A 26424-nucleotide genomic window follows, 5' to 3' on the forward strand; every position below is an offset into this window, starting at 1 on the left:
CGTCGCCTAAATACCTTCGCTGGAAACCACGGGGAAACGGCAAATATGCCTGGATTACTTTCAGACTAGCGGGTTTAAATGAGACACGTTTGAATATACGGGTTTACTGACGCAAAATCGCTGTTTGAATGTTGTGTGGAAATATATATGTGTACTTACATGCTCCTATATGACTGCTTCAGCTCAGCATTCGACTAGGTTGCAAAGGCATAGACGAAATAACAAGCTGTTGAGCTGAGGTTGTGTTTCTCGGATCCCTATTGGCTGCAGGGGCCACTGTGAGCAAATTAAGAACATTACGATTGGCTGACTGCTAAGCGAAATTCTATTGGCTAGGCTGAAGCGCGAAACCTGATTGCGCAGTACGAAAGCGGCGCTGCGAATAACGCTTTCTCATTGGTGTTCTTTGAGTCGCACTCTTTGCGAATACAACAAATCCATCCTGGTCCCCGATTGGCTACTTGTTTCCTGTTCTGCGTTGTCCACGGTTCTGATTGGTTGAATTGAGTCAGATGCGTCCCGTCAGCGAAGCCCATTGGCTGGAAGGGTGTATGGGAACGGAGCTTCATTTCAGAGGGAAAGCCTCTGCTCAGTCTGCGCATGTCGAAGCGAAGAGAACATTCGCCATTTTGTACCCAACGTAATTATTTTCGCATTCTGGACTCGGAGCCCGTGAGATTTCGCGGTGAGCCCCGTGACTTTTCTGCCTGCTTTTCTAATCTGATCGAATAACCTCAGCATCGATTTAAATTAAATTGGTTCTTTATGTGATTTGTATTACAAATATTTGACCAATTAGTAGTTTTAATGCGGTCGTGTAGAAAAGGTCAATTGAAGGCAACGGTAATGGCGTCTTTATGTCGAGGCTGTAAGAGCGTCTGGCGTCATGGGTTTTGTTGACCACGTGACCGGAACAGAGCGTCATAGTAAGCATGTGTGTGTCACGTTAGATACTAATTTAATGCCACCTGCGTGGTTTCAAATTATGCATCAGATTGTCACTGAAATGCTCGTTTTACTCTAACTATATTGAAGCATTGTGATTGTGAATCAGAAGTGCGATTTTCACTGAGTGTTAATGCTTTTTTTATGATGGATATTAAGGACTATGTGTTGTGTTTGATTCAGTGTTGATATAGACATAACGTAACATCAGCAACTGGACCAGTAGAATCTTATGTTTGAGAGGTATCTATTGTATAAACAGGATCAGAAAATAATCTATACTTGTGCAGTGTTGATCTAGTTGTATATTATATCTGTGTGTATTGTTTTATTAATCAATAAATATTTCAGTTTGCCTATGCATAAGCTTGTAAATTAATCTATAACCACCCATTCCATAACAAATCTATGGGACCGTTTTAAAGCAACATTAATTTCAAACTCTACTCTCCAAATAAGAGGTAGTCAGCAACACATATAGCTAAAAATAGAGGTCACGTGCAAAGCTTTGGCTTCAAAGGCCATAAAAACGACACAAAGCTCCCACAATTGCATATGCACTGCTAATCTAGTTTGGATTGTTTTTTCATAAGCTTTGATCAAAAGTAATCTGCTGAAATACTTTACATTAGAGTTGTAGAAACCCTGAGAGACAATTCATGTTTTAAACTTTGATTTATTACAGCATTCTCATCCCTTACGTTCTGTGATTTCATAATTTTGATGGCTTTGCTATTAATCTAAAATGTGTAAATTAGTAATAATAATGAAGGTTGTACCCAAACTCTTGACTGCTAGTGTACATCACAGTGCTAAATAATATCAGTATGTTACTCAGAACTGCTGTAATGGAAAGTTTGTTCCTTAAAGTTAAAGACCTAGTCACTTTTGTTTTAACTCCAATACTATATCATGCATGCTTGGGTTACAATGTCATGGGTGGCAATTTTAAAAAGTAAATTATAATGTACTGGGATTGCTTTGAGGCTCCATATGCTAGTGGCTGGCACAACTAAGCTAACCATTAACAGCAGATGAACTGTTTATTTACACACCAGAATGCATAATGTGCCTTATGTCCAACCTAGTAATATACACATTCTCTAGACAGGGTGTGCATAGAAATCAATCAATGACGCCACAGGTTTTCTGAAAGAGAAGGTGGATCCTTTGTCTAAACTTGCTGCCTAACTAATGAATGGTTATTATGCCAATTTAGGACTCTGAATCAGAGCTGCTTTCAGTTTTATAAATCGTATTTATTGTTAAGTTTGAAACCCACAAAACATAGGACTACATTAGTCCATTAGAAAACATAAAAAACATTTTATTGTCTGCAGTCAAGTTGAGAGTTGCCAGAATGTCTGAAACATGGTACACAGTCAGTGAAGTGGAAAAACAGAGAGGTTTGCAACACCGCATTTTACATGTTGTCCTCATCAGAGTCATCTTCCTCCTCCAGGGATTCCTGTCAGGACAGAAATGTGACAATAAGCCAATGCTGAATAGAGCTTTTGTTATATTATAACTATTACCAGAGGAACAGTTACTTACTTTAGCGTATTTCTCCGCCTCCTCTTTGATGTCTTTCGGGACAAGCTCGTGCTTTCCTTTGGTGACTAACAAGAGGTACAAAAATACATATTAATAAGCCATTCCTTTTTTTTTTTTTTTTTTTTTTTTACTGTAGATGCATTAAATCGGGGATAAAAAAAAGTGTGGCATGTTGAATCACGCGCCAACATCTAAAAGGTACTAGAAGTGTAATAATAAGCAATACTACCATTATATTAATCTTAATTTGAAAAAATGTTCAACCTTACAAATGGACAGAAAACAATTACAATATAATATACAACAAAACAATGGAAGGGGTTTTGTGAGAAATGCAGCACTGAACACAAATGCGGCAGAGGAAAACTGAAAGGAAGTTAAGTATTACAAATATTTTCCTATTCAGTAAAGGCGCATTTACACTGAAAGTCAGATATGATCTTTTGACAATATTCGTCTCTTTTTGGTCCCGCTTGTTTACATTCACTTTAGACAAGACTGGTATCTGATAGCTTGTGTTTACATTTTATCCCCGCCAATATAATTATGTCGGTGATCGCTTTACTATGTGAGATGGTTGACCCTTGGGTTTTGAATGGTCGTACTAAAATTATTTTACAATTCATGTCGGGTGGGTGGCCATGATTATTTGCCAACATGGATAAGTTAAAAGCTGTCATGGAACATTTGAACGGATATAGACCAGAAAATAACTATTTTAAATTTGTTATTTTAGTAGCGCAGTAAGATTATTTATTTGAAGGAATTAAAGAGAAGGAGGGAGAGAGATGCCTACATGTTGTTACTCTATTTACAAAAACAGCAGTTTAATCTCATTGCTGAGAAATATAATGTAGCTTTCTGTAACGAAGCCGTTTTAATTTTAAAAATTCACAGGGCAGATGTTGAAAACCAGTTTCTATGCTCCTGGATGTTTCTGTGTGTGTGCAATTTCTTTACTATAAAGATTCCACCTCAGTAAAAAAAAATATCTGCTTCATAATACAACATTAAAAAGCTATCTTTGTGAGCAAACGTGTCACTCTCGCCTTGTGATGGCTTGGAATGGCAAGGGGAATTGGATATATGCGTTTAAACATAGGTCAGATGTTCAGATATCAGATATGTATCTCCGATTAAAAATCACATTTGGAAGAGGCTCAGAACAGATGCAAAAAAAAAAAAAAAAAAATCGGATCTTGTGCTGATTTTTGTGTTTACACGTGTGCAAAAAAATCTGTGTCTGTCAGATAGGAGTAAAAAAAAAACTGATTGTTTAAGTTAAATTCACAATAGTTTGAGTACTAGAATATAAAAGCTGTCATTACCTTCTCCAACCCAGCTAAGCTCCAGCTCAAAGGATTTGTCTTTCACCTCATCGTGAACGATATAGATACTGAGAAGAGATGACAAAACAACACACACAAATAGTTATAAATATAAAATGTTTAATTAGATATGCCATGTTATAAATGTTTTATTCAGGACTCCCACAATCATGGACAGCTTGGAAACAGATTTGTTTTACATTTTTAGGTCTGGAAAAGTCAGACAAGAATTTCTTTGTGAATTATTTATACTCTGATCTAAATGATAAGTATACTGGTGAGAATTTTTTGGAGTGGAATCTCAATAAGATGATTTAACGTTTAAAGTGTGTATGCAGTAACCCATTAATGCCTGATAAAAGTAATTTAAACTGACTGGTACAAACTGGTGTGGGAACTTTGTTCATTAGTAGCCAACATTATTGTAAACTTAGGAACCTAACAGATAAGAAAACAATTCAGCTGACAAAACTCAATACTGGTAGTCCGACAGGTTTGTTTCCGTGGACCTCTACTGCTCTTTTGTGTTGGCTATGAATGATGCATTCGATTTTGAGGTCTTCTCCATTTTAAGTTAGAAACAAAACACTCACATTTTTGCCACTTCCTTCACCAGTTCTCTGCAGGTCATTCCTTTCATCTGAAATAAATTAAATGACAGGATTTAACCTTTAAACGTTTAATCGCTTGCTATCTAGTCTAGTATTGTGTGATTGATTTGAAATGACAAATCTTCTGATGGCATAATGCGGTTACTTCTTTAAGAGTTGTATATGATGTGGTCCCTGCAGTACTGGAAGTAGTTGACTCTAGTTTGAACTTGTTTCAAAGAAAGCCTGCCAAACATGCTTCCACTAAACACCACAGCTGTACTGTTAGGGGTAAAGATCTAATGGAGTGTATGCTGACAAATATAAGACAATAAGATGTAAATGAAACTTTCTGTACTACAACCCTGGAGATACTATGAACACTTGTAGATGGACGGAAATATAGGGACGAAAAGTCTCTGTAATATTTTTTTAAAGAAGTCTCTTATGCCTACACTTATTTAATCAAAAAATGAATTAATATTGTGAAACATTACAATTTAACGGTTTTAAATTTTAATGTATATTTTAAAATGTAATTTTCTGCTGTGATGGTAAAGTTGAATTTTCAGCATCATTACTCCAGTCTTCAGTGTCACATGATCCTTCAGAAATCATTCTAATATGCTGATTTGCTGCTCAAGAAACATTTCTTATCAATGTCATTGATAAGAAATGTTTCTTGAGCAGCAAATCAGCATATTCCGTCCTTCGGATGAGACGTTAAACCGAGGTCCTGACTCTCTGTGGTCACTAAAAATCCCAGGATGTCTTTCGAAAGAGTAGGGGTGTAACCCCGGCATCCTGGCCAAATTTGCCCAGTGGCCACTGTCCATCATGGCCTCCTAATCATCCTCCTATATATACTGATTGGCTTCATCACTGTCTCCTCTCCACCAGTAAGCTGGTGTGTGGTGGGCGTTCTGGCGCAATATGGCTGCCGTCGCATCATCCAAGTGGATGCTGCACATTGGTGGTGGTTGAGGAGATTCCCCCCTTCTATGTAAAGCGCTTTGAGTGTCCAGAAAGGCGCTATATAAATGTAATGAATTATTATTATTATTATTATTATTAGAATGATAGAAACAGTTGTGGTTCTTTTAATATTTTCAGGATTCATTGATGGATATAAATTTCAAAAGTACAGCTTTTATTTTAATTGCAAATCTTTAGTAACGTGTCTTTACAGCAGCATTTGATCAATTTGATTAATTATTGCTAAATAAAAGTATTAATTTACAAACCTCAAACTTTTGAACAGTAGTGTAAGGCAAAATGTAAGTGCTTATCTGAAGCTCTTTACAAAATGATGAATATACCCTCCCCTTTTCAGCGCTGCACTCATTTTGTTTTTTGCTCGTTTCGTCTTCCGGTTTGTATTTCCACAGCATGAAGTTAAGATCTTACGGATTAATGAATGAATCCGCTAGTTTTAAAATCTTCCCGGTCTACTTATGACATCCGCTTCAAACATTACAATGCTCATGATAACTTTCATTAACTTTACAATAAGTAAATTCACTTCACCAGCTAATTACTCTTCAATGCAGATATGTAAATAATATACCGTGCTACCGCAACAATAGAAAAATTATAAATCACACAAAATTCTAAAGATGGCTACGCGCTTGTTGCTCTGGTGCATAAGGTCTATATAATAAATAACATACCTGTAGTTTCTCAATTTCTGTCTTGGCAGCTTGCTTGGCTTTTCCAATAGCACATCCCCAGTAACCCTAACAAACACAAAACCAAACATTAATGACAAAGGGAAATGCATGTACAGGAAGTTCAGGTTAATGAAAACAATGTACAATCTGCACTTTTTATTGCACTAATTATGGAGTTTGCGTGTATGCTGGACACATTTTAGGTGCTTTTCCATCCGTGGTCACTCCAGCTTGACCACAAAGGTAACATTAAAGTTCTGTTACAGTTGCACTTACATTTGGCTACAGAACTAGTTTCATGGCCACCTTGTGCGCATGTCTGTTTAGTCCACAAGACCGTAGGGTGTCCAATTTGTCATTGTAGGTTTCAGAAGGGTGCTTTTGCAGCCCATAATAGCCCTCGATGCACACTTTTGCTGAGCCCATACGAAAGCGAGCTCTGCAGAAAACGTCTATCCGACAGTCATGCCCCTTTTCCACCAGCAAGAACCAGGTGCTGGTTCAGAGCTAGAGCTATTGCCGGTTCGGAGTTGGTTCTACTGACGGGTCTTCTAAGAACTGGTTTGCCTTTCCACATGCTAGAGAGCCACAACAGAGCCAGATCTTACGTCACTGTGTATACATCTCATGTTGCCCAGCAAGCAACGTTAGCGCGGCAGCGCCAAACAAAAACACACCAGGCTTGTTCGAGTTGGTTCGGCTTCTCGCAGACCGATCGCTGCATGACATCAAAGCACTGCGAAAGCGATCCAAAAGCACAAGGAGTTGTATGCTCTCCAAACACTCCCGGAGCTCTGATCGGTCCGTGCCGCTCCGATGCATCTCGAACAAGTCTTACATGCTCATGGCTTTGCGAACCTACATCGGCATCCAAACACGGCGAATCAAACGCGTTCGTGCAGCTCGCCGTAACTTGCATAGACGGAGATTACAATCGAGCAGCTATTAGCTCGATTAGCAGCTATTTAAAAAATGGCGGTCACAAGTTTCTTTTCGTCTTGTTGGTCACGATAACCCCGCCCCCAGCCCCTGACGCAAGCGGTTCTTACTTCTAGCCCAGCAATGTTTTGGTGCTACTTAAGAACCACTTTTACTGGTTCGGAGCTGGTGCTTTGGTGGTCGGAAAACAAAGAACCGATTTGAAACTAGGCTCTGGCTCCGAACCAGCACCAGCTCTGCCTTGGTGGAAAAGGGGTATCAGAGGCATTACGTCACGACACTGTAGACTCTGAGAAAGACTGCGAGGGCTTAGGGTTCCATTTGGGCCAAAGTGTGTCAAAGGCTGGAAGTGTGCATTAGAGGGATATTTCTCCCAAAAACGAACATTTGTCATTTGCTCACACTCATGTTGTTTTAAATCCATACAAATTTTGTTCCTCGTCAAACCACAAATGAGGATATTTTCAATGAAATCTGAGAGATTTATGTCCCTCTATTGCACGTGTCAAACTCCGCTCCTGGAGGGCCACTGTAAAATGCCAATGTCACACTAAGAGGACCAGAACTAAATGTTTTTGTTTTTTTGGTCTGGATCAAACAAACCATGAGAACTGAACTGCAAATGTGAACACACCCTGAGAGATTTCTGTCCCTCAAAAGAGTGGTCCAGGTATGAGGTCAGAACTAGTGGTCGAACGATATATCGGCCGATATTTAGCATTTTTTTTAAATATTGGCAGATAAGTTTTTCTGATTGGCCAATGTGTTGGAAGCGGGACTTTTATTTTGACGGGCGGTGCTGAGAACGCCGGCGCCTGAGAAGAGAATTGCAGCGCCTGATCACACAGCTCACACAGCGCTCACATTATCCGTCTTCAGTAGTTTACGATCTCTGTCAGTCATTTCTAATACTTTGTTAGATATGACTGATACTTTGACGTTTTATTCTACAATGTAAACAATCTTTTTATTCTACAATTCTACAATCACACCCCAAACTGTATTATCTAGTTACTTGTTAATTTTCAAACATGAACATAACCGTTTCAAAATTTCCATTTTCACTATGAGTGTGTGTAATTTACGTTGTAGAACAAAACATCAATGTATAGTCAAGTTATATTTACCACAGGCTTTATTTTACACATAAATCGAAAAAGAAAAAAAAAACATAGGAAAATCTCAAAGGAACCAGCAGCGAATTAGACTTCCGAGGTTCTTCTGATGTCATACCTGCAGCACTCTATTGAAAGTCTGTTCACTTCACCCCCTTTAAAACGTTCATAAAGAGATTGTACAAGAAACGAATCTCTTTGAATCAAGCAGTTTGATCCAAGTCTCCTGAAGAGACGGGATCTCTTTAAATGATGAACAGATTGAATTTTGAATTTAGTCTTTTATTCACATATAAACATTGTTTGTTGGAATATAAACAAAAGCTCAGCCGAACCTGCTTGATGCGCGAGAACAAACCTGGTTTGTGCGGAAGATCAAACGTGTGGCGTAACATGCAAAAATTAACCTCATCACCACATATGTTAATAAAACTAAATTCAATCTGTTCATTATATAAAGCTACCGTGTCAGAAGACTTGGATTAAACAGTTCAATTAATATCTCTTTAGGAACATTTTGAAGCATCAAAGGTTTGGGTGAACAGACTTTCAATGGAGGGACAGAAATCTCTCAGATTTCATTAAAAATATCTTCATTTGTGTTTCGAAGATGAATGAAAGTCTTATTAGTTTGGAACGACATAAGGGTGAGTAAATGGTGATAGAATTTTCATTTTTGGGTGAACTATCCCTTTAAGTATTAAAGTGCTGATAATAGATCTCTTACGTATGAAATCCCAGAAGGGTCAACCATGTAGAGCTGTGGACCATCATCTTCATCATGAGATCCCAGAATGAAACTGACAGGTTAAAGAAAAATAAACATGTTAAACACACTAATAATATATATTAAAAAGCTCTTCCAATCGGATATAATCAAAAATGTACAGAAGACCTACCTGCATCCAAAAGGCCTCACAGCGCTGTATAATGTGTAAGCATGAACATACATGGCCACTCTTTCTGCAAGATGCTGTTTGGATAATATGAGGAGTACATCAATGACCAGAATCTCATTTCACACACATTTGAATCATTTTAGAGTGAGCTAATTATTTACTGTGAATAAATGAAGGTACAGAGCAAATTTTTGGGTGATCTCTTGCTTTACTCTCTCTCTCACCTTCAGTGGGATGTCATGGCCATAATTGGAGCGGAAGTTTGAGGCCTCTTCTCTGGCCACTTCAGAGAGAGATCGAGCATCTGCTAGAAGACCAGCCACAGCCTAGAAGACAGAGACAGGGATTCATATACATGCAGAGATTTACTCTATCATTCAAATATTGGGAGACAAACATTTTTTTAAAGAAATTAATACTTTTATTAGGCAAGGATGCAGTAAAGGGAAAAAAAAGTGACAGTAAAGACATTTATAATGTTACAAAAGATTTCCATTTCAGATAAATGCTGTTTTCTAATTTTCCGTGAAAATAATGATAAGAATGTTTAATAACAATAAACAGACAAACAAATGAAGAAATCAGCATATTAGAATGATTTCTGAAGGATCATGTGACACTGAAGACTGGAGTAATGATGCTGAAAATTCAGCTTTTCACAGGAATAAATTACATTTTACAATATAGCAGAAACCAGTTTTTTAAAACTGTAATAATATTTCACAATATTACTGTTTTACTGATTTTTTTTTCTTGATTAAATAAATTCAGCCTTGCTGAGCATCAGAGACTTCTTTCAAAAAAAAAGAAAAGAATCTTATTTCAACCTTTTTGACCACTAGTGTAAAGGTTTAGGATGCACAATGTCCAAATAATCACATGGATGTAATTGCTTTTAAAGTACAATAAAGACACCTAAGGAACCGTAGCATTTTAGGAGACACAATCTAATAATTCACTGACATCAGCATAATCCAAGTATGTAAAACTTAAATATTTTACGAGTTAGTGAAGAGGATAAATGACTGAAAAATGATGAGAATCGGTTTAATGAACAACGTGCTCAATGTTCTCACCATTCCAACGTGCCGATCAATATTGAAGATGCGTTTATTGGAGCCCTGCTCATACAACTTGGACAGCACCAACTTCTCTACGCCAAACACGACTCCATCTTTGCAGCGGATGCCAATTGCTGTGCTGGTGAACGATAATAAAAATAATTAGCACAAAATTATTAAATTAATTTCCTTAATAAGAACTCTCAGTTTGATTAGACATCAAAAGCAAGACACAAATATTATAGGTGTTATCATCACATTAAACTGAATGGGGTAAAGCCTTTCAGAGCAGCATATTAAAATGTTTAATTATTTAATGTGTATTAATGAGAGTAATAATGGTTCATTAATTACCTGCTGTTTTCTACAGCCTTTATGGCATATTCCACCTGAAATACCCTTCCATCAGGTGAAAAGGTGGAGGCGGATAAATCATACTTGATGGGGGAGAAGAGAACCGCTGTCAAAATCATCGCTTGAGTTCATTTCATATAAAACTAACAATTCAAATAGTTTTTAATCCCTGCAATAATAAAGACAAAACTGTGCATCGATGAGGCTAAATAAATGTAGCAAAGCAGCTTTCGCAGTGCACATCAAATTTACTTTCACTTTGTCTCCTCAGTGACTTTTCATTTGAACTGCTATCATTCATTGTTATCGAGGAGTGACTCAGCAGGGGCAAAATAGTGCAGAAAACGCACAACTAAACCACGTAAATAGAAATAGCTTAAGCTACTTATGTATGAAAACACTTTATTAACTTTAATTGGGTTGGAACTGGATAAAACACACTAATACAGATCCTGCACACTAGCAGTAGCTTATTAGCTTTAGCTTTAGAATGACACAGACATACACGCATTCCGTCCTTATTCGCACTTTCTGGATCAGATCTCATTCAAATACTGAGATAAACTTTTTAGTAGTGAAACTACTCACCCCGGTTCCAATGGAGCTCATTTTGACTGACTGTGATCAACTATAAACGTTTAGTAAATGTTCAGCATTAGCAGCCGCAGATTCACTCAACAGCGCTTCGGCTCTCCCTCTGCCACCTGCAATCAACGAGCTCTGTGATTGGACACAATATCGACCAATCAGATGCTCTCGAAGGGCTAGAGCCGCAGTCTTTCACAATAAAAGTGGAATACTAAAAAAGAAATGTTATTTTCTGAGATGTGAAGGCCATTGTCTTACATACATAATGTTGTGTATGTATCTTTTTTTTTTTACACATAGTAATTTGTAACATTAAACTTGTAAATATTTGTATCTTGTAGTGGGCTTCAAATACATCTTACCAGTTGAGGTTTGCATCCACGTCTGATACCACTAATGAAATTCTTCTATTTAGTAGTTTCCATTGTTTTCTCATTACAAATTAGATGTCTGCTGACGTCTGTCCTTAATGTTAATCAAACAACAAAAGGCAGAGAAAAATCACTCACTGCTCTTGACTAAATACTTTTTTTTGGTAAATTTAATAAGGATTAATCTGCGTTTAATTGCTCTGCGTAAACAAGTCTCTGCAATGTTATTTTTCATTAGCCTACTGTATTAAATTTTGGAACCTGAAATTTTGAATTTTTACTGGTATCCAAAATGTTGGTGTCATGACTGTTTTTGTAAAAAATAGTTTCATGGCCAGTAAAAAATATTTATAGCTGCTAGCTGGTAAATTAGCTGGTAGGTAAGTCACTGGCAATTGGAATGTGTGGCTAAAAGTTTGTTAGTTTTAGGCCCTTTGTATAAACATTCATTAATTACGTGCAAGCAAACTAAAGGTGTAACTATGTCCTCATCCAGAAATCAAGCCATGTTCCTTTAATTAAAAAGAACATGTGCTTTAATTCAGACAAACTAGCTAAAGACATTGTGTTGTAAATAAGAGTGGAAGACTGACTTGTTTCAATGTTTGGGATGTGTAACTGCTCAATCTCTTGTTAAAGTGGAAATGATGATGCTATGGAATGCAATATATATAATGGTATATAAAAAATACAATCATGTGCTTTAAATAGGTCGAGCATTAAATGTTAATAATGTATGACAAATACGGATAAAGCAAAGTTAGGTATTATGGTTGGACCCCATTACACTTCAATCATGCTAAATTCTTCTGTGTTTCCACTTGACATTATTGTGCAAAAACTAAAGGTGTAACTATGTCCTCAACCATCCCAAAATATCCTAATTAAAATGTCCACAAAATAATTGAAAATACACAACAGAGATCATAAATGGAATGTAATATTTTATTAAATCCAAAGAAGTCATTCAAAAATGAGTCTTTTCCCTTCAGGACAGCTGTTGCTCACAGACCGCACATGGCCAAGACAAAAGAAGGAAAGAGAAAAAGGCATTTCACAACAACTCATTTCCAGCGTATGCAGGACAACACACAAAACTCCTACTATCACCATTCCCAAACAAACAATTCCAATGCTACAATTGCTTTAGACATGCGTCAACCATTATTATCGACACATGAACACAAAAATCACATTCACAACAAAATATCCATTGCTATTTTTCACACTAAAGAGTCACACCAAATCTACTGGACCATCGGTTGGTCGGTACATTACAGGCTCAGACCAGAATCACACCAGCTGTCACAGATAAATTGGTTCTTACTCAAGTGTTGCGGATCATAGACATCCAGGCTACTGTAATCCCTGAGACATATTTCATATATCAGCTGGAGAGTGTCTTAATGCACACATCCTGATAGGGTGGGACATCTTTAACTTCCATCTCCTGTCTGATATTGGGTTACACTAGCATAGGCAAGCACTCTAGGTATACAATATAATCATGATGGACATCAGGTAAGCTGGATATATTTTCATAGGCACAGGAGGTAGGTAATAATTTGCACTCAGTGTGACTGATGGAAGATGTGACTGAAAGGAAGCCAGAGCCCAAACTTGCTTCGATATTTCTGAATCTGTTAAAAGAGACACCAACAGCTATGAGTTCTTCAAATCCCTCTCCCGAAAAAACAAACACGCATGTGGTTTATGCACATGTTCATAAGTGGAAATAAGTGGTTTTGGCTACTTCATCCATTGCAAGGATAGTTCCTCATTTGATAAAACACAACTCAAACATAACTAAAGTAATCAGGTGAAAAATAAAATGAAATAAAATAAAACTTTTCTTCATGTGTTCATTGTTTTTGACATTTTCTGGCAATTGTTCTGCTCTCAACTGCGACGTTATTGTTTTACTAAGACCCCTCTGAAGACGAGTTACTTATGTATCTATATATTTACATTTACATTTATATATATATATTCCGGTTCTTCTTTAAAATAAAAAAAAAAAAGTAATAAAAAAGGGGAATTTATTACTAACGCACCTTTTCTTTAAGACTTGCTTCATGATGTTATTTTCATGACAATGGTATGGATGTTTTACTTGTAATTCCAATTATTCTCAATTGTAATTACTGTAAAACATTTCTTTCTTTGATTTTGGGGTGAAGTATGACATGTTCTTGTCAGGTTTCATGAAATACATGCACCCCATGTATTGCTTCGATATTTCTAACATGACGAGGCTAAAATGACCATCCTCATAAACGTTCCCTTCCCTAGAGTAAGAAATCAAGCCATGTTCCTTTAATTAAAAAGAACATGTGCTTTAATTCAGACAAATTAGCTAAAGACATTGTGTTGTAAATAAGAGCGGAAGACTGACTTGTTTAAGTGGAATATGATGATGCTATGGAATGCAAAAAAATATAAAAAAATACAATCATGTGCTTTAAATAGGTCGAGCATTAAATAAGCATGTTAATAATGTATGACAAATAAGGATAAAGCAAAGTTAGGTATTATGGGTGGACCCCATTACACTTCAATCATGCTAAATTCTTCTGTGTTTCTTGACATTATTGTGCAGTTGCATTGATTGATTTCAGTCATAATATAAAAAGCTCTGGGCGCTCAAATATTCTTCTGCATATTATTTCAAGATTACTGGCCCCTGTTGGGTTAACGTGCGTGAAGTGAATGATTACGAAGCCATTTTAAGACAAAGTTTCTGGATGAGAAAAAAGATATTTTAAACGAGAAAGAAAACTATTTGTAAGCTGAAGGTAGGAAATATAGGTGGGAAAACTAATCTTACAATTAAGTGTCCAGATTATATTTCACACAAAAATCAAAGTGAGAAATTAGATTTTGCATAAAGAAAACAAACCATCAAGACATTATTTTCATGACAATTACCGGTAAGCACATTTTCATTTATGCAATGCATCCATTACACCGCATTTCTTGTGATTTTCATTATATTCTCATTACTACAGTATTTTTTAAATGTACTACAATAAAAAATACTGTGGTTCAATTTAAATTGAAATCAGCACAAATGAAAGGCAAGTGAACTGTCAAGAAAATAATATTGAAAAAAATTAATATGGTAAAAAAGCAAAACCTCTCATTTCTATTTTTGATTTAAGGGTGAAATAAGACGTGGACATGTTATTGACAGGTTTTGTGAAATTCACCCAACTTTATATAAGCCGGACACAATGTTTGTATTGCACACGATGTTTCTCAATGTCTCTCCAAACCCCATACCCCCCCCCCCCCCCCCCAAAAAATAATAATAAAAAGATGCAATTAAAAAAACAAAAATCACAAAATAAAACCCAAGCATGTGGGATGAAGACGTCTCGTATTCAGATCTGCAGTACGAGCCCAGCGGCAGAGATGTTGTCTCCTCCTCCAGCAGTCTGGTAGACTTCTGTACACACCAGCACAGGAGCCACGCAAATCTCATAGCCGTCCTCATCCCAGCAGGAAACCGGTCGAGATTCCTGAAGCGGAATTCTCTGACTCCCTTCTCTCCTGCTAATGGAGAACGATTCATCCATAATCAGCCGTGCTTTACTGAGATCGATGTCCGGCGAGCCGCACACGTGCCGGTTGGCAGTCAGAGAGGCTTTGGCCGTGGCCGACATGGTGTTCTTCCACTGGGAGCCGCGTTTGACGATGATGGCCTGGAAAGCCAGCGTGTGGACGTGAAGGCGGGTGAGCGGCCGACCCGTCCCGGCCTCGCGGTGGCGCTGGTTTACCAGGCGGTAGAGTTCTCTTATCTGGTCCAGCACCGTAGCTACGCGGGGGTTGGGGTCGGAGAGCACGGTCAAGTTGCTGCCGCGGAAAAGGCTCAAGAGATTGGGCAGCTCTTGCTCGTTCATGCCCAAAGAGTCGGCGTGAGGAAGAACAAACTCTAGAAGGTCAGACAGCAGACTTTCATCCACAAAGCTGGCCATCTCGAAATGTACGGCGGTCTGCAGGGACGCGGAGGACAACATCTGCGCCAGCCTCCCCAGCAGAGCCTCGCGCTCTCCTGTAGGAAAGACACGGTTATTACAGAATCTCTTAAAGTCCCCCTGAGGTGAAAACCAAGCTTTTAATGTTGTTTATACTGTAAGTCTATGTGGTGTTTTCAATATGCTTTAAGACAAACAATGTGCAAATTCATGTCAACACCATTGCTGAGTATTTTCTCCTTAAAACTGCAGTGAACCAAAGACAGTCTCAAAAACGCAGTTTGAAATCGCTGGTGTTTCTGACGTCACAAACTACCTTGTAACCAATCAGGTCAATGCGTGATCGTCAACGAGTGGATCTCTGAGCTGGTGTGAGTGAGTGGAGGCGGGGATAATTTGCATATTGCATAGAACCTTATATACTAAACCAGTCAAGACCGTATAGTTACATTCAAGCTATTTTAAGGCTTGAATCATTTTTTTTCAAAGATGAGTTAAGGGATACAATTATTGACTACAGGGGGACTTTGACCAATATGGCAAAAACCCTGATTGTAATATGTAAAATGCTTAATGGAACATTAAAATTGAATTACACTGAAAACAATTTGGTGTAGAAAGATTGAAATAATATTTCAATATTTTCATAATTCAATAATTTTACTTTATTTACAGCTTCGAAACACACTGAAAAAGTTGCCATGAATCAAATTTCACTTCGAAATCGCTTGTAAACTTCACAATTAATAACTAAGAAACGGCAAGTAACACATTGAAGTAGAAAGACTAAAATAGTGTGTTCTTATAAAATGTTCTCCAATAATTCCTTTGTTTTATTTACAGTTTATTTTTTATTTTTACAGTGCAGTGTAGTGTAGTTACACACTACACTTTTAACGTTCCATTAAGCATTTTTTGCCTTTGGGTCTAAATATTACTTGCTTAAAACACCAATAACCAACTTAGAAAACTGAAAAAATCAGTCCGTTTATGATGCGAGCAGTGAAGATGTGCAGTGAATATTATTAATAGTAATTCCCCTCTATGGCAGACAGAAAAGATATGCAAAGCAAACAAAATCCCTGAGCGCTACAAGTTATTACAGTCAGTCTACTTTCCCAGGGCAGCTGGGAAAACATGCTAATCTCACCATGTGACAGTACAGGGTTAGTTTAGCTCCAAACCACCACTGATCCACATACAGGCTGACGGTTTACAGACCATTATATGTGCACTTTATAATAACTTTTCATTAATCAGTTCACTAATACACATAACATAATGATTAACTGGTTAGCAGTTTAAATAAAATATACATTACTGTGGGGTCAATACGTTTACTCAGCAAGGATGCATTAATCAAAAGTGAATATAAATCTATTTATAATGATACAAATACATATATTTAAATATTTATTCTATTTTATTTACATCAACAACTGTTTCAACATTGATAATAATAATAAATGTTTCTTGAGCAGCAAATCAGCATATTAGAATGATTTCTGAAGGATCATGTGACACTGAAGACTGGAGTAATGATGCTGAAAATTCAGCTTTACCATCAGAGGAATAAATTACATTTCAAAATATAGCAAAAATGTAAAACTGCTATTTTAAAGCGCAATAGCCTAATATTTGTAATTATTAGTAAAAAAAATTACTGTATTTTATATATGCAGTCATGGTGAGCACAACAGACTTCGTTCAAAAACATTTTAAAAATCTTACTGACCACAATCATTTGAACATTAGTATGTTTTATAGTATTATTATTTGAAAGCAGATTAAATACTGATTTAAGTATTATGCAATAATGTTTGTCAATGTTATTAATGAAAGTTAATTTTAGACAGCTTCATTCACTTACCCTTTTTGAAAGGGAAGTTGTCCATCATCTGCAACCCTCCTACTACGAGCAAATCCGGATTGAAGCCATTCAGCTTTTCCTGAAATTGCTCCATGGAGTCCAAATATGGATTATGGTCATCACTATGGACGATATACCTACAGCAATACAAGAAAAGCGCTTACATGCAAAGCAAAAATGTCTAGATTAAAAGTAGTTTAGATAAAAAAAAAAAAAAAAAAAAAAAAAATCTTAAAGTATATTAGCCCAATATAAGCCCACCTGTTGGCCCTTCGGGAAGTGTATGGCCCCCATGTGGCACCTGTGGGGTACTCCAGGATCAGGTGGATATCTGGCTCATCCACAGTGTTTCCAGCCACTGAGGAGAGACCAAATAATTAAATGCAATACAAAACATGGAAGAAAGCTGAAGCAAGCAGAAAATACACTTTAAAATTGGTAATTTTTTCTAAAATCAAAAGGAGTGGTATAATGCCCTTTTCACACAATGTAATAAGTCTCTGATGTCCCCAGGGTGTGTATGTGAAGTTTTAGCTCAAAATACCCCAAAGATATTTTATATAGCATGTTAAAATTGTCACTTTTTGAGGGTGAGCAAAAACGCACCATTTTTGTGTCTGTCCCTTTAAATGCAAATGAGCTGCTGCTCCCTGCACAGGGGGCGGAGCTACAACAGCTTGTGTCCTTTTACCTCACACACATATGCACTGAACATTTCAAAAACTTTTAGCCTTTTATGTTCAAACCGGAGGAGTCAGACAATGGTGGAGAGACTCAAGAAGTGACAACATGTAGAAACAACAGGACATTTCTGAATGGTTAGTTGATGAATTTATGTAGCTGTGTAGTTATCTTCTAGTCATTGATTAGCATATTCTGTCTTCTTGATAATCTATAAATCGCGTTCCCGTGGGCGTGGTTTATGTAAATGTATGTTAGTGATGTCACTAACCCGGGAGGATTGTCATGTGCCGTATTTTCCGAACTATAAGTCACACTTTTTTTCATAGTTTGGCTGGTCCTGCAACTTATAGTCAGGTGCGACTTATATATCAAAACTAATTCATACTGACTGAGATAAACCAAGAGAAAACATTACCGTCTACAGCCGCGAGAGGGCGCTCTAATTGGCGGAGTTGTTCAGAAGCGACACAGAAGAAGAATTCGATGGATTCAGTGCATAGACACATAGGCCCTGTCCCAAATGGCACCCTAAGCACTCGCAGTCTTCCTCTGAGTCCGCACTTTCGTGACGTAACGCCGCTTTGACTGTCGGGAAGAAGTCTGCTGTGGAGTCCGCATCAGTGCAGGCTCGGCAAAAGTGCGCATCGAGGGCGCAAATCGACCGCAGAGCACCCTTCTGAGAGCTAAAATGAGAAATGGGACACCCTACAGTCTAACGGACACACGCACGCGGCAGCCATTGTAAGTTCACAAGACCGAACGTGCATATGAAGTGTGCCATTTGGGACAGGGCCATAGACAGCGACCCAATAGGTTTCAACGGAGAAAAGTGAAGCCCATTAGAAGCACTCACTTCCTGATGGCTGACCGTACTGCGCAGCCTCAAACTGAGCTTGACGATGTAGATGTGACGAGAGCAACCTGTCTGACTGCTGTAGGTCTTCTAGTAGCTGTGCCGAGAGAAATCTGAATCATTCCCTTCCGAACCTCGCAGAGACGGAGAGCGTGAGTATTTGCTGTCCATGAGATAGCAGCAGAATCAACTTTATGACTCCCTATGGGCTTTTCTCTTGACTTTATCAGACTTTATGCTTCCATGTCCCCCCGATTGCCTTCGAGCTTCTCCGCCGGTCTATACGGTAATTTCTCGACTGTGCGACAGAATCGAGTGGTTATGACGCAATCGTTAGCCTATTTTTACAAAAACTGCTTCTACGGGGCCATAACGTAAGATACATGGTAATGGAGCCTTTTATACATTGTCGTGTTTCTTTAGAAATAAATAATGGACAAATGGAGTCTTTGGACACCTCAGATGTAAAGTTATTCGCTGTCAAAGTGACGCCAAAATTAATGGGAGTCAATGGAATGATAACAGCAAGTGATGCTCTGCTACAATGGTGGCGCCCGGGGGAAGCTTCAGTTTCTGATGGATTACCCCCATGATTCAGTGTTGTGGAATGAGATCGCGGGAGCTTGGTGAACTTGTTTACCGGTAACTTGTTGGACTCACTGGCTTATGTTAATTTAGCCTATTCAGCCCCCCAGGTATATGTTCTATATGCTATTGTGTAGCTGAATAACTTGCCTTTCCAGATTAAATGTCTGTTCTTGGTCTTGGATTTTGTTAAAAAAAATGTTAAATAAATTCGATTTATAGTCCAGTGCGACTTATGTATGTTTTTTTTCCTCTTCATGACGCATTTTTTGACTGATGCGACTTATACTACGGAGCGACTGTCCGGAAAATACGGTAGCCTAGTCTCTACCAGCCGTTTGTTGTAGTCCTTAAAAGTAATTTCTTTAAACTTTGAGCATTGTAACTTTGCAGATGTTATTTATGCTCAAACAGCAACATTACACACTAACTAAAGTTAGAAAAACTTTAAACTTCTTTAAACTTTGAGCGTTGTAACTTTGCAGGTGTTGTTTATGCTCAAACAGCAACATTACACACTAACTAAAGTTAACTAAAGTGAAATCATAATCAACCACCCATTTAAGATTTTATAGTGCACCTATTATGCTTTTGAGTAGTGTGTAATAAAGTTGTTTGTGAATGTAAAAGAATTTCAAAGATCAAAGTGAAGGATAAATCCATGTACTCCAATTCAAAAGGCATTTTGACCTAAAACGAAAATACGGTCAATCTTAAAAGTGGCGTTTCCATTCTAATTATGCTTTTACACAAAAGTTTAACTCGGGTAGATAAACAAAAAGAGCCTAGGTTAAATTTTGGCAAAAGTACACCCTTTAACAAGTGCATTACATGGTGACAGTGTGTGTGAGCGTGTGAAACGTGTGTGTGAGCGTTTGTTTTGCGCGCAGCGGAGAGTTTGGAGAAAGGGTATGTACTGTACCTGCTGAATTATTCAGGAATATTATATTTAATATCGCCTAAAAGTCAAAAAAGCTTCCAAGAAAGAAGTTGAGGCAATTTGGAGCTAAACTCTACAGGACAGTGGCCCTCCAGGACCGAGTTTGGACACCCCTGCCCTGATGTATTGTAGGAGACCTCCAAAACAGAATTAGGAGCCTTTAAAATAGCATAATAGTCAGGGGTGCACATAACTGGTATAAAAATAAACGATGCACTGCAGAAAACGTGGAGGGAAGCGCTTTTGAGTACCAACATTTTTGGGTACAGCCTCAGGGACACATTTACTTACTGGTGTAGGATTTTTCTTCTCCATCTCTAGTAAGATAGCAATCATTATGATAAGTGTGTTCATTAATTATTAGGAATGCAACGGATCACAGTTGATGCGTGATCCGTACGGATCAGGCCCCACGGATCGGCACGCATGTGATTAACTGCTATGTTTAACCATCGTAGAGTGAAGTTTATAATTTGGACGTGTTTTGTCTTGCCGATTTACAATGCAATATAAACGTGGATGAGGAGGCGAAAATCGAGACTCACGCGCATGTACCTGTTCACACAGAGAGAGAGAGAGAGCGAGAGAGAGGCATGTTCAGACAGTGCTCGAACACCGAATTGATTCCGCGTTTACTTGCGCTTGAACGGACACATACACACAAAATGATGTCAACATTCCCATCTCGGAAAGTATTCTCTCGGTTATGTCATAAGTGATGTTTAAGTATATTCGTGATAAGCTGATGTGTATCAGTATATTCAATCCGTGCATTCGGTTAAAGTGACAGCAGCCTAATATTCCTGCTGTTGTCTGTGTCATTAATGTTAATAAAATAAAACAATAAAAAAACATCATCATCATTATCATCATCTACAATGTTCGAGAGAAAAGAAGATAGTGAGGAGAGCACTCAGGAGGAAAGTGAGGACGACAGCTTGTAGGACAAGTGTGCAGCGTAAAGTGCGAGTACCAAGCAGGATCTCCAGGTGCTCCCTTGAGAACCAGACCAAAAAAGTGATGTGCACCCCTGATAATAGGGGCAGTAAAGTGTTGTTATTTACAATATTGAATAGAAAAAGCTTTTCAAGCACAAAGCTGAAAATAAGCTCATTACTGCACCTGTGATGCGTTGTGAGAGGATATCAGTGAAATCGATGCTGAAACTGCCACCTAAAAGCACATCACATCCTTCCAGCGCCATCCTGCTGGCCATGACAGGTGCATTTCCTCCTATTGACCACCTGTTTCCTGGTAGCTCTCGAGAAGCCTCTACCAGCTCACTGAAGAGCGTGTCGTTCATCACAAACCTCCTATGGGAAAGAGTGAAAGAAAACTGTCAGCAGAATAACAAACACTGTAATTACACTATTTATTCAGCCTCAAGTCAAGCAACTGAGGGGTTTTTGTTCTTTCCATATCACTTTGGATGGGAAAAAAGTATTATGAATGGTTGCTAACAAATTAAATAACACAAGAACACACATTTGTGTAGAAACAAACTCAAAATTCAACAGCAGCCAGTTTATTCATTATTTACTCTGGATGTATTGACCTCACATGTGTTCTTACTGTACATAGGCAGCCATATAGTATACAGCTCATATTTTTTGCTCAACAATATCTAGATACTTGACCTTCCAAAAATAAACAATAAACATTAAACAGCATTCACAACTTATTTACTTAAGTAAAGTGACATTTCTGAGTGAAACGGGATATCCAAAGAGATTTTTTTTTTAAGCCATCAGGAATTAGTTGGATTGTGGAAAGTAGGCGTTTCATAGCAGAAATGTAAGGTTGCTGTGGAGGATTTCCTATTATTACGCATGCAAACTAGTACATCCACATTATCTGCATTTTTAACAACTGGCAAGATTTAAGTAACATAAAACTAGATGGCATTTAGTTGAGGTCAGCTGAAAGTCATTTCAGATGCTGAGAAAATTATTCAGTTTTGATTTTGATGAAAGATATATAGGGGTGAGCTATATACCGGTTGTATTATGGTCTCTATGGCGGTTTCGCTCATGTGAGTCATCATTACAAAAACCCATCCGCTTCATGCATTTTTAAGCCTTGCTTCAAGTTCGAATTTCAATGCCATCTAAATTTTTGCCATTGTAAAAACCTTATTTCCATTTTATATACCTCTCAAAAGTGTGGAAACATTAAAAAATATATATTTTTGAAAAAAGTCTCCAAGTGGTCACCAAGGCTGCAAAAATACAGCAAAAAACGTACAATTGTGAAATATTATTACATATTAAAAGAACAGGTTTTTATTCGAATATACTGTATTTTAAAATGTAATTTATTCCTGTGATTATTCCTGTGAATTTTCAGCATTGTTACTCCAGTCTTTTTTCAGATTTTCAGTCAGATTTTCCAGTCAGAAATCAGATTTGATGCTCAAGAAACATTTCTTATTAATATCATCAATGTTGAAAACAGTGGTGCTGCCTTTTTTTTTTTTTTGGAAACGGTGATACTTTTTTCAGGATTCTTTGATTAATAGAAAGTCCAATAAACAGCCTTTATTTGCATTCATTACATTTATTTATTAAATTTATTAAACCATTTATTAAATCAAAATCTTCCATAACATTATAAATGTCTTCTCTTCTTCTTTTTTTTTACTGCATTTAATTATAAACTAACAATTTGTTAATGGTTGGACTTAAGTTGAATCATTGTTAAAATTATTATAAGTATAAATTCTGTGCTCCGACCCATCCCCCAACTTAGAACATTTTATTACCGGTATTTTTGATTGGCTATATTAGGCTAGTTTTTTGGTTGTTGTTGTTGTTGTTGTTGTTTGCGCAGACCTGGCAACCCTGATGCCAGAGGCTTAAAAGCCTCTCTAACTGAAAAGAATGAAAATAAAACCTCCACTATGACTGATGGTTATTATAAGCTAGAGGAGAATTTCACACATCAATCCAAACATATGTCAACCAGAAGCACTGGCGTCTCCAAACGCTACTGTGCCGCAGGCTTTAGCAGCACTACATAACTGCAATATTATCTCGAGAGGCCTGTCGTTACGCTCGCAAGTGTGAATTCTCTTGCTGTATGCAGCTTAACCATATTGCCAGCACAACAAAACGAAGATGGTCTGATGCATTTAAGCATTAAAATTTTATTTAATTAATATTTAACTTATTGTTTTAGTTTTGTGACACTTTGTGGTTTTGTAACGTTAGTCGTTCATAGTTAATGTGATGAACTACATCTGTGGCTAACTGTGTGAACTTGTGGGGAACTGACTAAATTCATCATGGGACCAGATAGTTTTAATTCCAACTGTTAAATATGAACTGACACGAAACGGAAGTTCTGACTCCAGTCTTAAAATCGAATAAATCAAAACAGACGCGTTACGTTTTATTGTGTAATCTCTACAGTCCCGAGGGCTTTGTGAACATGCTTGAACGGCTCTAACTTACTCCGAAGCGGCTCCGGGGGAGAAAAAGTAAGCGAAACTCTGAGCCAGCTGCTCCGCATTCTCTATGTAGTCGTGGTGGAGGGGCTGGTCTGTCGCCTTCAACCCGATTTTGTTTAGCAGAGTCACTCCATCGACAATGATATCCACACAGCCGCCAAAACCTGATAAGAGACAGTGAAATCACATGTTAAGTAATATAATATTACACTTATTCAATCTTTGAACCTGACCATCCAACAAAACACACCTCTCAATCATAGGTCATCATAGAATATCTGAAAAGAATGGATTGGATGCATTATACGGCATAGTTCGCCAAAGCAAACGTCACTACAGACTGAAGCTGTTGTTTGTCAGAACGCAACAGACTGATAGAGGCATCGATCACGGATTCAAAAAGCAGATAATGACTGTGCAATCCCAGATAGACTTTGACAAAACTGACTGAACATCATCACAATCAACAAAGATTCAATCGAGAGTCTAGAGAAGAACTTTCACATGCATTGACCGTCATTTAAGCAACAAATACATTGAACTGGGTTATATCTCAGGTTAATGACTGAAGAATTTTGGTAAACATAAGGCTTAAACCACTTGTCAAAAAAAAAAAATTCCCTTGCAAGCACTGCACACGTTATTATAGAGACTGTTTTTACCAACAATTTCAAAAAAAGCAAAGACAAGATGCAAAACCAACATGCAAAACATCAGCGCAGGCCTGATCCTAAGATAAAATTCCTCAGAAGCAAAACAACAAGCCATATTATCAGATAAAGAAAGATATTATCAGAAATCATTCTAATTTGCTTTAATGTCAATGTTGGAAACAGCTGAGCTGCTTAAAATTTATTTTATTCCCAGTGATACTTTTGTTCAGGATTCTTTAATGAATAAAAAGTTCAAATAGAACAGCATGTATTTAAAATAGAAATCTTTTGTGACAACATACACTACCATTCAAAAGTTTGGGGTCAGTAATTTTTTTCTTTTGAAAGAAATTAACACTTTTATTCAGCGAGGGCGAGGATGTGTTAAATTTATAAAAAAAAGTGATAGTGAAGATTATATTGTTAGAAAAGTTTTCTATTTTGAATAAATGCTGTTCTTTTTATTCTTTTATTCATCAAAGAATCCTGAAAAAAGCATGAAAAAGTAGAATCACAGGTGCTATAAAAAAAATATAAAGCAGCACAACTGTTTCCAATATTGATAATAAATCAGCATATTCGAATGATTTCTGAAGGACCATGTGACTTAAGACTGGAGTAATGATGCTGCAAATTCAGCTTTGCATCACAGAAACAACTTATATTTTAAAGTATATTCAAATGTAATATTATTTTAAATTGTAATAATATTTCACAATATTAGTTTATTTTCTGTATTTTTGATGTCAGCTCGCTTGATGAGCATAAGAGACTTCTTTCAAAAACATTAAAAATAGTAATGCTTCAAACTTTTGACTAGTACTGTTTATACAGATTACATTAAATGAGTTACTGATTTAAAAATACAACTTTATTACATAAAATAGCTACTCTCATTGCACATTTGCATGCATATGCATTGCTTAGTTACTTCAAAAGAATTCAATCTAACATGCAACGTAATATTATAGTATTATTATTACAGGAAATTAGTTAAAAGTTTATTTGCTATTTTTATTCAAGGTTATTCTTAAATATTTAGAGCGATTATTTAAAAATGAATACATATAAAGTAACGTTTTTATATAAATGACATATTTGACAACTTGCAGAATCTATCCCATGGGTGCATATGATCATTATAATTTGTTGCATGCTGTTAAGTGCACTTAAAAGTCCGTACCTATAGCCACTCTCGGTCTGGACACGTCGCTCATGCCCACTTTCCGCTCCGCGCGCAGCAATGAAGACAGAAGCACGTCTAGCCTCTCATCCAGAACCGAACCGTCCGGAGATCGGAACCAATACGCCACCAACACCACTGCGAGTGACAAAAACGAGCCATATTTGACACCAGAGCGCAGCTCAATGGCCATTGCAGATGTATGAACACACTCCTGCCTCCACTCTTTCTTCCTGAGCTTATGTGATGATGAATCAAGGGGCGGATGTTTTTCTGCTATAGAAATAAAAGAGGATAGAATGGCACTTCGCTTGAGATATGAGCAAATGATAAACGATCTAAATGACAGTTGTCATATTTTAATTATTCACTCTATGTTTTCAGATCAATACTTACTTACCTTCTCAGTGTCTTTGTCAGTTATGTATTAAATGAATTATTATTCAGACCGCCATTGAAGTAACTTATCGCATAGACCGGATGTCACGTGGTACATGTTACTTTTCTCCACGCTGGTAGGATGGACCAATGATAATAGTTTATGATTATCTGATAAGGATTTTTTTTATGATATTTTTTTTAGAGATTGTATTTACGCAGATTTGCATTTGCATGTTAGGTCAAAATCCGTAGATTTAATAGATTTAAATGCTTGTAATGTATATTGTGTACAATTTCTCTAATGAGATTAAAAACGTCCTGAGATTTGAATAGGGTTTAATGGGGATTTGGACTGTTTGAGCCGCCTTGCGCCCCCTGGAAGAAGATTATTCGTGTATTTGCCCCCCATGAGTTACTTTCCCACTGGCTAGTGAGT

At 37.3% G+C, this 26424-nt stretch overlaps 3 protein-coding genes across 3 annotated transcripts in view; all 3 read right to left on the reverse strand.

The window, feature by feature from the left end:
• Positions 1-934, reverse strand: part of arid4a (AT-rich interactive domain 4A) — a 33336-nt gene extending 32402 nt beyond the window's left edge. The window contains exon 1 of the mRNA XM_079631991.1: positions 160-934. The gene's annotated coding sequence lies outside the window, so the exon portion shown is untranslated. The remainder of the gene's footprint in view (positions 1-159) is intronic.
• Positions 935-2182: 1248 nt separating this feature from the next.
• psma3 (proteasome 20S subunit alpha 3) lies at positions 2183-11248 on the reverse strand. Its single transcript, XM_079631993.1, has 11 exons — positions 11044-11248; positions 10456-10538; positions 10117-10240; positions 9265-9366; positions 9041-9114; positions 8869-8941; positions 6088-6153; positions 4421-4467; positions 3828-3895; positions 2500-2564; positions 2183-2413 (listed from the first exon to the last, which is right to left on the reverse strand). Exons 1-11 carry the CDS (start codon positions 11062-11064, stop codon positions 2369-2371), a joined length of 768 nt encoding a protein of 255 aa, XP_079488119.1. The 5' UTR covers positions 11065-11248; the 3' UTR covers positions 2183-2368.
• Positions 11249-12336: 1088 nt separating this feature from the next.
• On the reverse strand, positions 12337-26124 carry adpgk2 (ADP-dependent glucokinase 2). The gene is made up of 7 exons (XM_079632524.1): positions 26008-26124; positions 25608-25883; positions 23776-23935; positions 21446-21636; positions 17523-17619; positions 17262-17398; positions 12337-15468 (listed from the first exon to the last, which is right to left on the reverse strand). The coding sequence occupies exons 2-7, from the start codon at positions 25798-25800 to the stop codon at positions 14798-14800; spliced, it is 1449 nt and encodes a 482-aa protein (XP_079488650.1). The 5' UTR covers positions 25801-25883; positions 26008-26124; the 3' UTR covers positions 12337-14797.
• Between the last annotated feature and the right edge of the window lie 300 nt (positions 26125-26424).

The sequence above is a fragment of the Phoxinus phoxinus genome (genome assembly GCF_949152265.1).
Source record: "Phoxinus phoxinus genome assembly, chromosome: 13".
NCBI classification, from domain to species: domain Eukaryota; kingdom Metazoa; phylum Chordata; class Actinopteri; order Cypriniformes; family Leuciscidae; genus Phoxinus; species Phoxinus phoxinus.

Excerpts from the sequence above, each read along its gene's own strand:
- psma3 (XM_079631993.1), bottom strand. The coding sequence starts at position 11,064 with ATGAGCTCCATTGGAACCGGG. Across the intron at positions 9,367-10,116 it reads TTGATCGGCACGTTGGAATG|GCTGTGGCTGGTCTTCTAGC; the intron begins GTGAGAACATTG and ends TCTGTCTTCTAG. Across the intron at positions 4,468-6,087 it reads CAGAAATTGAGAAACTACAG|ATGAAAGGAATGACCTGCAG; the intron begins GTATGTTATTTA and ends AATTTATTTCAG.
- adpgk2 (XM_079632524.1), bottom strand. The coding sequence starts at position 25,800 with ATGGCCATTGAGCTGCGCTCTGGTGTCAAATATGGCTCGTTTTTGTCA. Across the intron at positions 23,936-25,607 it reads CAGACCGAGAGTGGCTATAG|GTTTTGGCGGCTGTGTGGAT; the intron begins GTACGGACTTTT and ends GTCTCTTATCAG. Across the intron at positions 15,469-17,261 it reads CAACTTCCCTTTCAAAAAGG|GAGAGCGCGAGGCTCTGCTG; the intron begins GTAAGTGAATGA and ends TCTTTCCTACAG.